The following is an 11,895-nucleotide window of genomic DNA, read 5'->3' on the forward strand; positions in this document are numbered from 1 at the left end:
CCATGCCTTCGAAGCATGATGTTTAAAACAATTAACACAACTGTTATCAACTATCAGCTGGAAAAGGCATCTTATGAGACAACTGAAGATGACTTGTTTCGGTTTCTGATGGTTTTCTGAACAGTGATGAAGTTCTGTAATCAATAAACAGATGAATTCATTTGCTGAATGACTCCTACAACAAGTGGTTTTAGAGATGAGAAAACTGCATTTGATTTTTTGTTGTTTCTTTTATTTTTCATTTATTTCATTATATTACATTTATTCATTGTGTATTTTCTGTGTTTAGATTAGAAGAAAAAAAAACTTTTGCATTTATTGGTTCTTTTCTTTTATTTTCTATGCTTGGCTTTTGCATAAAGTTTACACACATAGTAAAATGATAAAAAGGGGGGAATGTTAGATATTTTTTGGTATTATCATTTTGTTATTACTTTAGTTCATATTCAGTCTAATGTTATTATTGTGATTTTTAGTTTTAAGTGTTCTCTTCCCTATGTGTGTATAAACTGACCTGGAGGTTACGACTGTCTGTTTATCTTCATGTGAGACAGTTAACTCTGTGTTTCCCAGACCTTAAATTCTTCTTGTGTTAGTTTGACCTAGAGCTGAACTGGGCTCAGACCGTAGATCAGATATCACACCTGGCTGGTTTGTTTAGGTTAGAAGTTTTACGACCTTTGTTGTTCTTCCTGACTGCCCCTTTTGGTTGTTCTGCTTGACAATAAAACAGGGGCTCGCGTGGAAGGAGATCAGAATTCTCTGTGAACGGCCTGGAGAGGCCGTGGCGGAGATTTCTCCTTTTGCAAAAGCTTTGTCTATAAAATTCATATACGTTGTCTGTGGTCTTTTTATATAGGTTTGAGAAAAAGTACCTATCACTAGTCTATACATAATTTTTTTTCTCTTGTGGGTTTTTCACTCTCCTTGAAAGATCTCAACAACCGGATTGTAAGAATCTGCCTGTATTCACAAGCTTACCACTTTACCTGAACTTTTCTTCCAGTCAGCCGTCCACCCAGTGATCCTAAGTCCCTCATTCTTTATTATGAATGGATCCTCAAACTGTCCTTTGTGTCTTGATTCTCTGTCAACAGACACTCACTGGTGTAAAAAAAAACTTTAAAGTTCTTGCTTGTAACTTCTTTTTAAGACATGGTTTTATCAGTTCAATCAAGATGATCATAAAATAATCAGTAAGAACAGTTTATTTCCATTAACCCTTTTAGGACTACAATTATAAAGGTTCGCATGAGTTATTAGCAGTGTTATTAGCCAGCGCACGTCCAGCTCTGTCTGCATATTTTTCCTTCAGATCCATGTTTCTCCTCTGTAGCTCCAGCTGCCCTGTTATTGCATGCTTGAATGGAGGACTTCCTGATGTTGACTTCACAGCTGTGACAGAACCACAGCTCAGGGCTGTTTTTCCATCACCTTTTCTTAGTGTGACCAGCAGGTGGAGATCTTTTTAAAATTAACAAGATGCACCCGAACACAGACCTTTCAGTGCACAATATTTTATTTAACAATTCCTTTAAAACAATTCCTTTTAAAAACAAGGCTTCAGGCCCACTACTCGGTCCCTGGGACAAAAGGAACACAAAAGGAAACAGGACAGACAAGTTCAATTATTCCAAAGAAATAAAAACATGCAATGCAAAACAAATTAGTAAATCAAAACCAAACAAATTAGTAACTTCAATCACAAAACAAAACAAGGAACAAGTCGTTGTCATCCGCTTCCAAATGCCCTTAGATGGGGCTAGAGGAGAAATGCCCCGCACACACAGCCTGCCCAATCCGCAACAGGTTTATTTGAGTGGCCCAATCAAACAAGACAAGATAGCAGAGCGTCCAAAGCGCTGCAGCTCCAAACACAATCAAGTGCCTGAAACAGAAAGCCCATTAACTGTGGATCCATATAAGAAAAACATTAAACAGGTAGCTTACCCAGGGGTGGAAACACAGCCTAACCCGGGAGGAAGCGGGTCAGCAGGTGAGGACCAGATTGAAGCCGCCCGCCACAGCAACCCCCAGCTGCAGGCGGCAACGCCATCAGAGCAACAGATCGCAGATGAGTCGACCAAACCCACAAGCCGACATGTAGCCGCCGACCGCAGCAACAGTGGGAGAAACAAAGACGCACGCACCTTGCAGCGGCCCGCCCAACTATATAGGCATCTGCCCTGCCCACCAATCAATGGTGCGCTTCCTGCTGCACCCGGTGCGCAGAGTGGGGAGGAGGGAACACCATCCCACCACATTAGGAAGACTGTTTCCACCAGACACTTAGCAGATCACACACAGTGGCTGCCTCTGCACTGCCCAGCTCCTACCTGTCTGTTCACATCTCCTCTTGACTGATAAAACTTTAAACATCTCTTTATCATCAATAAATCATTGTCATATTCAAGCTGGAGTATTAGAACATCTGTAAACAGATTCAGTAGTAAATTCCCGCCAGCCTCTGCCTTGTCACAATTTATTCTCTTTTTCTTTTGTCATTTTGTCATTTAGAACTAACAAACTGATACAATGGAGAACAATAAATATAAGAAGAAAATCATGACTCACTCTGTTGGTGCAAAGATCATGGCTTCAGAACAATTTCAACAGTAATGAAAAGTAACAAACTGATACAGACTAATGCGTCATTATGAATGCATTGGAGAGGAAAGGATATCTTTTTAACCTGTACTTATTTTACTTTGAAGCATTTATGAAGTAATGAAACACCTTGTTTTAGATGCAGATGCAGAAGGATCAGAGACTGTAAGGAACATCAACCAAAGCCGTGTTTTTTAATGCTGGTCCAGAAGGCACACTGCCCTGCATGTCTGAGCTGTTCTTCTGCTTTTGCAAACTTGATTTTAATTGATGACTGATGAACCAGCTTTAGTGGAACTGCAATAGTCTGAGTCAGCTGTGTTAAAACATGGAAACATCCAAAGCATGCAGGGCAGTATGCTTTGAGGATGAGGACACTGAACCAGTTTGTAACTGGTTCCAGGATCAGTCCCTTTCAGGAAAAAGATATGTGATGTACCTTAATCACTGCAGCTTTGATTTTGAAATAGTTTTCATGTCCGACATTTAGATTGACGCTTTGCTAAAGGTTTAAATGACTAGCTTGTCAGCTCTTAGTGTTTTATGATACTAGTGATAGATTTAAAATCTAGCTTAAAAGTAACAATTCAAACCTTTGTTCCAGGGTCTGAGGCTATTCAGAAAACATCTTGAGCTGGTTTAAGAAAGTCAAATTCAGATCCAATTCTAAAGTCGCTCTTGATATTCAAATACTAATCCACATTTGTAAAACTAAAGTGATTTCTTTGGATTGCACACACTGTAAACAGCATTTCATTTGCATAACCTGAGCTGTCTGTGCAAACACATGGATTTTGTTCATCACCTTGTTGACAACAGCATGAATCCAGACACCCAGCCAGATGACTGTGATCACAGCAACTTAGCTTAGTAGTGACACTGATTCAGAAAGTTTGTTTTTAGTTTAGTTTTTCTTTGATGCTGGTGGACAAAAACTAGATGAAGCTTCTCCTTTGTCTTAATGAGGTTAGTTATAGGAGCAACCTTCATCCGTCTCATCTACTTATGGTGTTCTGAAACAGAGTAACTTCTTATTTACAAAACACAACTTGTTACATTTGTTCAGAAAACTATGATCAACAATTAAAATTTAATAATTTAATTGTACATGAATAATGAACGAAATCTCTTTGCTTCAGTTTGTGATGTGTGTTGTTGAAGCATACTGACAACAAAGACTGGCCACTGGAGTATCTATCATAAATAAAAGTTTGATTTGGTTGTCATGAGGAGTTTAGCACGGGGGCAGACTATACCAGCTTTTACTTTAATATGAATACATAGACAAATCTTTATGTAACATTTCAAATAAAATAACCATGTTTATTAATACAAAATCAGTGGTGGAGAAAGTACTCAAAAAATGTACTTAATTAAAAGTAAAACTACCACATTAACATTTGTACTTAAGTAAAAGTAAAAAAGTACTGGCTTTTAAAAATACTTAAGTATTAAAAGTAAAAGTACTTGCTGAATGCATTACTTAATACAATATCATTAAATGAACTGATCATATTTAATTTTAATACATTAGAAATGTGCCATTTTAATGAACAATGCCACAGATAAAGCATGTTTTTATTATGTTTACTCTCTGTAACATGGTTTATACTATGTGATTCTATGCATCATAATTTAAGGGATGGAAACATCTCGTCTCCTGTCTTAATATAGTGTAACACAGATGAGAAGGGTATTTTATATATTAGATGAATGGGCCAATAGGTTCGACTATCGGAGCATAGTGGGGTGTTTAAATGACACACAAAGGCAGTTAAATGAATTTAAAAAAAACAACTGGCTTTAGTGACATAAACCATGAAATTAACAAACAGTTATACAAGACACACAATTATGAAAATAAAATTACACACAATAAAATACAAAAAAATATAATAATACAAATACTTGGCCAAGTGCTAGTTCTCAGTTTTGAATCTTTTGGGTGCACCCTGGTAATCTGAATTCTAAATTGTAATAGGCAACAGATCAATCAATTCCAGTTCCAATTAGGTTCAGCTCAACACCATTCACATGAGGAGAATTTCCTACACAGCAGTTTGTTACAAAGTACCAAATAAAAACCAGTCCAAAAGGTGAGATCAGAAATTCCAGGATTAAACAATAAAAAGAAAAATGTCAGTCAGTGGTCTCACTCATAACCAACTGTGTGTGAAGATGTGAGTGGTACCGGCCTACCACACCGCGGGGTGCAGCAGGACTCCAAATGGAAAAGAAGGAATCCAGGAATCCAGTTCTTTCTAAGTCCAGGTGGGAAGGCTCGCCATCAAAGTCACAGGAGGAATCCACCTCAGGAACAATCCAGCATAAACAAAAAAACCTGACCTGTCAACAGACAGGACCAGCAGAATCATAGGATTTTATTAAGCTGTTCTAGCTTTAATCATGTTTCTGTATATTTGACATCAATTACTGTAAATTACAAAAGCATTTCTTCAAACAATATTAAACATTACATTTTATCCAAAATCAGTAAAAGTTTACATTTTAATAATCAAATAGTTCAGATAAACAATATTATTCAACAAAAATGTGATAAACGGAACAAAAACCCAAATGAAAGGCACAGAATATGCTCACCGATCTCAATGCGACACGTTGGGGACAACAATATGGTGGCTCTCAGTCCGGACCCGTGAGGCACTAGATAGTGTAATAAGGCATATTTTCCATGCTTTAGCCTTGATAATATGAGCTATCATTGTGAACAAAGTGAGAATATAATATAAATTAGGTTTTACCTTCAACTGAACGGAGAACAAGATGAACTTAAACCGTTAGCCTAGTAGCCGTTAGGGCTAAACTAGTAGCCGTTGGCTAACGAGTCAGCTCTAACGGTGTTCAGCAGAAAAAGTGAACTTGTCTTTCCTTTTCTTTTTTTTCACTTCACGTGTCCAGCTTAGAAGTCGGATGATCTGGGAAAGCGTTTGTTTAGAGTTGTATAACTGTTTTAAAACAGAGACTCTCACGCTGCCCAGCTTAATCGTTTCCGGATCTCTCTCGCTTACACCATAGACATAATATATGGATAGACGCCTCATGGGCCGCTCTCGCCTATTGGAGCTGACGAGATTTAGGGCGGCCATCTTGGAGCGGTATACCACTCCACTCAGCCTTATATATTTGGCAGGCACAATAAAGGATCAGCGCATTTAATAGATCATAACACGCTGAATAGTAATCACATTGTCACATAATTAAATTTTAGGCATACAGCTATTAAAATTGCATGTATAGTAACGTATAGTTTAGCATATTTAAATAATTTTGGTGGAATACAATGTTTTAAAGTATGACATGTTTTGCAAGATACAACCAAAGATGCAATTTATTCACACACATTATGTATATATTCCGATAATCTCATATATACACACATACATACTTATCTGTTGTGACAGTATTTACATATTCATTACATTTTTACACAATCTAATAGCCTTATACATACATATATATATATATATATATATATATATATATATATATATATATATATATATATATATACACACACACATATATATATATATATATATATACATATATATATGTATATATATATATACATACACACACAAACACATACTTATCTGTTGTGACAACAATATTTACATATTCATTACATTTTTACACAATCTAATAGCCTTGAAATAGGACAGTTTTGCAGAGCTTTTTTCTGGTGTTGCCTTTCTGCAAACCAAGACAGGTGACTTTTGCAATGTGGTGCATCCTTATCTTCAGAAACACAGACACAACCAATGACAGCAAGTCAGAATGGTGATTGTCAATGCCAAATTGTGTCTCCTGAGTGTGTTCCCCAAGCTGGAAAACATCTTCTGTTCCAATGTCTTCACGGACTATGTATGTGACGGCGGACAGCTTAGGAGGATGGTTTGGTGAAGCACCACGAATCACCCTCTCTGCAGCTCTCACCACCTTCACTACGCCTTGTGAGGGAATCACTAACCCGCCATTATTTTTCAGAGTGAGAAGATGGTAGTTCTCATCAAATGAAGACGGTGTGGCATCTTGAATCAAACTGACTCGACATGGGTCACAGGTTAGTTTACGCAGAATCTGCCTCACAACAAATCCAGATATGTAAACCAAGGCATTTTCTACCAGACCACCAAACTTGGTCGGAAGATAGCTGTGGTCGTCCAGAATGGCTGAAATCCTAGCAAAAGGACAGGGATGCTCTTCATTAGATTCAGGAGAGGACATTTCAACAGCAGACAGCGACAAGGTGTTGTCTTGTGGTGCCACATTGCCAATCTCACTGGGTGTAACCCCACATCGAACCATCAGCCGGCGGAAGATGGCCTGGAACTGGCATGCTGATGGGTTGTTATTCCAGCCACCTTGAATGGAATACAGGGATACAATACATGTGTTAATCATACGACATAACATATGAACACATTCATGAAGTATATTTTATGAAGTTATTCTAACTGAAAGGACATCAACAGTACCTGACGCTCTGATGGAATTAAACAGGAGCTCCAAGTGATCTTGGCTGAACCTGTATGTGAGGACATACCGCTGCACTTGGAGCAGTTCAGGAATCATCAGCAGCAACGTGTCAATGTTGATGACAAATCCAATGACAGAGAGGTACCTGCAAAAGAAAAATGTTTTATTGCTCTGAACATCGCTAAACAGGACACCTCAAAAAAGCACCACAGAAAAGCATAGTGATGCTGCTTCAAAGCGCTAAACGGTATTTTCAGAAACCACCAATATGAACTTGAACCAGAACACATACAATACATACCTTTTTCACACTTACCTATAGTTAATTTTTTAAATAATGTACTTACCATTTAAAAGCATTAGGGACCTGTAACACACTGAAGAAAAGACGATTCCAACAGAAACAAAACTGCAGATCTTAAAGAATTTAAACAAGAGAACATTGTTTAAAATGTAAAATAAAATCAGTTTTGTACAGTTCTTTTCTCGACACTCTTAGACACTTTACATATATCTTTTTTATTCATTTCTCATTCTTGGTGGTTTGGAGCCACAGCCCAGCTTGGGTCAGTTTGATAGAAGCGGTACTGCCATTCTGCACTGACATTCACTCTGACCATCACCAAACACACAATCACATACATACACAATCATAGCAACATAATGTACATAAAATATGATTTCTGCACAAAATATATGTTGTGTAATACATACCAAGAAGCATCGGGGATCTGAAATACACTGAAGACAAGATAATTAAGACAAACAAAACAGACTGTGTGACAAAATGCAAAACATTTTAACAGTAACATCTTATGAACTTGATGCAGAGAACAGTCCATCTTAAGAACTTGATGGATAACAGAACAGAAATCAGGAACTTCTCATGCACTATTTTAATAAACCTCTTAGATCGGTGAAGGGGTGTTCCATCTTTCGTCAACAAAGTGAGCAAGTACTCCCGGGCTCTTGACAAAAATGCTTTTCTTTCCATCCAATTCCAAGATCCCATGGGAGCTTTGAATCCTTTAGCAAGAGGATTGCGTGCATTCATTGTATCAAACATCCTGTCAATCATCTGTAAGAAATTGCGACATCTAAATCATTTGAAATGCCAAACTTGCAGGGTTTCGTTAGTTATCCGATAGGTGAATTCAATACTTTGCATTCACTGAATTCTGTTCTAAATATACAGAGAATAATTTTATAAGTAACAGCACAGTTTTATTTTACCAGAATGTTAATTCATTTTATAATAGATTAATAAAATATGTACTTTCATTCCGTATTAACAAATTGCATTACCTCAATAAATGCTGCTGTGGCCTCACAATCTTTAAACAGAGAGTACCCAAGATCTCTCATAGTGCGGAGGGCCACTGACACTGAGCGACTCAGTGTTTGTGCAGCCAGGGACACTCTCATCTTGTGGTTCTCAAAGTACACATGCTTGTCTGAAATTTTATTGGCAGCATGTAGTCCATGTTGTTTCTGCACATCATTGAGATGATATATGTACTTCCAGTTGATGTGTCCAGTGGTTGTTGCTATTGGGCTATATGCCTGCAGAGTAAGAATGAGTCACAACTTAAATAAGTATAAGCAGCTAAATGTTGACCACTAAATCCAATCAAATCTATGGACATGAACAGACAAATAAATAACTTGCAGAATTAGGTATACCACAATCATCAATTACCTGCAACATATTACGTGTCAACTTCAGCATGTGGCATGGATCCATCATTACAAATACTTTCTCTCCAGTAACTGGATGTGGGAAATTGGTTTTCAGGGGTTCTTGTGGGTTTCCCTTCAGTTCACACCCAAGTTGGTTACACATGCTGATGTTGGTAGCATGCCCATCCATTGTTATACATAGCACCCGAATTCCTCGAGCATGCAGCTCCTCTAAAGCATGACTGACAAGTACCTTTTGTGTGTCTGGTGACAGAGACGCCGTGAGGTAGTACGCAATGGGAGCCTTCCAATGCCCTTGGAGGCCAACCACCATAAACATAAGAGCCTCAGTAGCAACCTCAGTCTCATTGTTTCCATCCCCCAGGTCCACGAAGCCAGACAGTGACTGTGTATGTAGATTATATTGCACATGTTTTCTGATTGCCATTGCATCCAAAATGAGTGCAACAAATCCATATTTAGCATGGTCTTCCTGGCATTTTCTCTCCAGCATGTCCAGCATCATCTTGTTCAAGCCAGGCCTGTCATCTACTGAACACAACCACCTGTAAAAAGTAGGAGGAGCATCAATATTTAACATGTTTGCAATATTAAAAGGTTAAATAAAATTAAAAAAACATTTGGGGAATATTAAGGCTACCTTTGTAATGTGTGCGGATGTGGGAGGGGAAATCTTCGCTTCTCTCCAAGGTATTTGTATGCCTTTGGGCCATGGAGATGAAGTGTGAGGGCAAACTCTCTATATTCGTTGGAGTATTCATGGCCCTTTTTCTCCATAAACTCTAGTTGTAGATCTGACAATTTAAGAGGAAAAAATATAAACTCTTCTTCTGATGTAGCTCAGGAGGAAAAATAAACATACAAGAAAATGTACATAAATTTTGAGGAATTAATTTTGAATTACCAGAGTAGAATTCAAGCCGTTCTTTGAGTTCTTCAGTAATGAGATTTTTTTCACTCAATTCCCCCAAAAGTGACTTTGCTGTGGTCTTTGCCCTCTTCTCTCTGGCCATGGTGTTTTTCTTGTCCCGCTCCAGATATTCCACTCTTGCCAACGCTCTCTTATGTTTAGCAGTGATAGCGGTAAGAGAAGCTGGCAAAGCATAGCAATGATCCTAAAGACAGAGAGATGGACATCACCCATCACTTAGACATCACTATGGCACACTTTCTTTCAGACGACAGCAGCACTGTGTGTGTCTTCAACTATGTTGGTTTTATTTGTGAGAACATTCAACATGAGGGTTAGAAAATAATTTAGATTTTAATATGATCTTGACCATTATGATATGATATTTACAATAGAAAAAATACTCACATCATTAGACTGAGGTTGCAGGTCTGAACTACAAGTTTCTGGGTCATCTTGAGAGGCCACATACTCACTACTTTGGGCTTTTGTGGAGGTTATTGTAGTTCTGTAGTTTTCAACCTTAAATGTAAAAACCTTATGAATATGGACTTCACAGTATATACTACCTGTACATAAACACACATATCTCCCTTAAGGCTAACATTATGTACATTTATGAATGCTAATGAACTTTTAATAATGCACCTACTCTCTGAAGGTGAACTGGGAAGCTGAAAATTGATGGTATCACATCAGCTCTCAGTCTGACAATCTGACCTGTTTTGTCAAAATCCTCCGTTTTGAAATGCTTACTGCATAGTACAGATGAATCACTTGCAGTGAATCCATCCCTCCTCAAAGCTATTTCCCACCTCTTCCTCCTCTCTTTATCTTTTGGAAACCTTTAAAACAAAAACGTGATATCTGGGAGTGTGTACACAAAAACATTGTCCGAATGAGGTCCATGTTATTTGCAACGGTTGAAACTAAGGAGCCATGTTGCCTGCTTAAGCTAAGCATTCAGAAAAACGTTACACTCACTATTTTTGATCTTCATATTTTAAAGAACATAAAACTCCAAATTTGATTAAAATTTGTTGATAATGATAATTAAACAAAGCTACTGAAATTGTGAGTAGGCCTGTTTGAAACATATTCCTGTCATCAAATCTCCGGCTGAAGACCGATAGCTAACATTTGCTGTCATTTCGCTGGTGGGCATAAATACAGTACAGTAATATTACATTCACAACATACTAACAATAATATGTCATTCTTACTTGTGAAAAGTTATCCCCCGGTCCCTGACATCAACAGTTCGTAGATTTAAACACGAATAAGCCGAGCAGAACTGAGGCATCTTCTGTTGTTTTGGTTCAGCAAAGTACGAGGGTATACCGCTCTAAGATGGCCGCCGTATTTCCTGCGCCGGAGCGGCCAATGCGGCGTCTACCCTTATATTATGTCTATGGCTTACACACTCAATGCTGCGGAAGGGTGGGTCTTGCAGCGGCAGTCTGAATTCTGATTGGTCTAAACTCACTGGAAACTAAGCTTCCTATTGGCTAGGTAGACCACCTAGCTTCCCTAACCTCCGTTTCTTAAAGAGGCATCCCCATTTTATGTGGGTTACAATAGCATGAACTTCACTTTTTTTTTTGCCACTAATGGCTTTTATTTTTAAAGAAATCCAACAGGAAGGGGATGGAAAGAAGGTGGGTGGGGGAGGACATGCAACCAAGGAGCCAGTAGCAGAGTTGTAGTCAAGACCACCTACCCAAGACCAAGTCAAGACCAGCACCCCGCGCTACGAGACACAAAAAAATTAAGTTTTACCTACCAAAATTGCTTCTCAAATTGATTCGAAAGATCCACATTCCCATAAAACACCTAGATATGTCATGATTGCAGCCCTACCCTGAGTGTGCTGATTACTCATTACCCTCACCTGCACTGTGCTGCTCCCTATTTAAACAGCTGCTCGTCACCAGCTCAGTGCGAGATCGTCTGTTGCTCCAGTCACAGCTTTCAAGCCTTGTCTCATGTTTCAAAGTTTTCTGGTTTTCTGATCCTGCCTGTTTTTTGACCACAGATTTTGCCTTGTCCTTCGGCTGCTGGAGGATTTCTGACCTACTGCTGATGAACCCTGCCTGACTCTGACCTTGTCTCAAGTTTTTCTGATTTCTGGATCTTCATTGCCTGTGGCCCTCCTGTGAATGAACCTGGATTGTCCC

The 11,895-nt window shown here is 38.5% G+C and overlaps 1 protein-coding gene across 1 annotated transcript; it reads right to left on the bottom strand.

Annotated features, from left to right (window-relative positions):
• Positions 1-9,435: 9,435 nt before the first annotated feature.
• LOC148156642 (THAP domain-containing protein 6-like) lies at positions 9,436-11,053 on the bottom strand. Its single transcript, XM_088009276.1, has 5 exons — positions 10,942-11,053; positions 10,371-10,563; positions 10,127-10,240; positions 9,713-9,923; positions 9,436-9,602 (listed from the first exon to the last, which is right to left on the bottom strand). The coding sequence occupies exons 1-5, from the start codon at positions 11,019-11,021 to the stop codon at positions 9,445-9,447; spliced, it is 756 nt and encodes a 251-aa protein (XP_087865402.1). The 5' UTR covers positions 11,022-11,053; the 3' UTR covers positions 9,436-9,444.
• Between the last annotated feature and the right edge of the window lie 842 nt (positions 11,054-11,895).

The sequence above is a fragment of the Poecilia mexicana genome, unplaced genomic scaffold (assembly GCF_051168715.1).
Source record: "Poecilia mexicana isolate PSO_F unplaced genomic scaffold, ASM5116871v1 scaffold_10, whole genome shotgun sequence".
Classification (NCBI taxonomy): domain Eukaryota; kingdom Metazoa; phylum Chordata; class Actinopteri; order Cyprinodontiformes; family Poeciliidae; genus Poecilia; species Poecilia mexicana.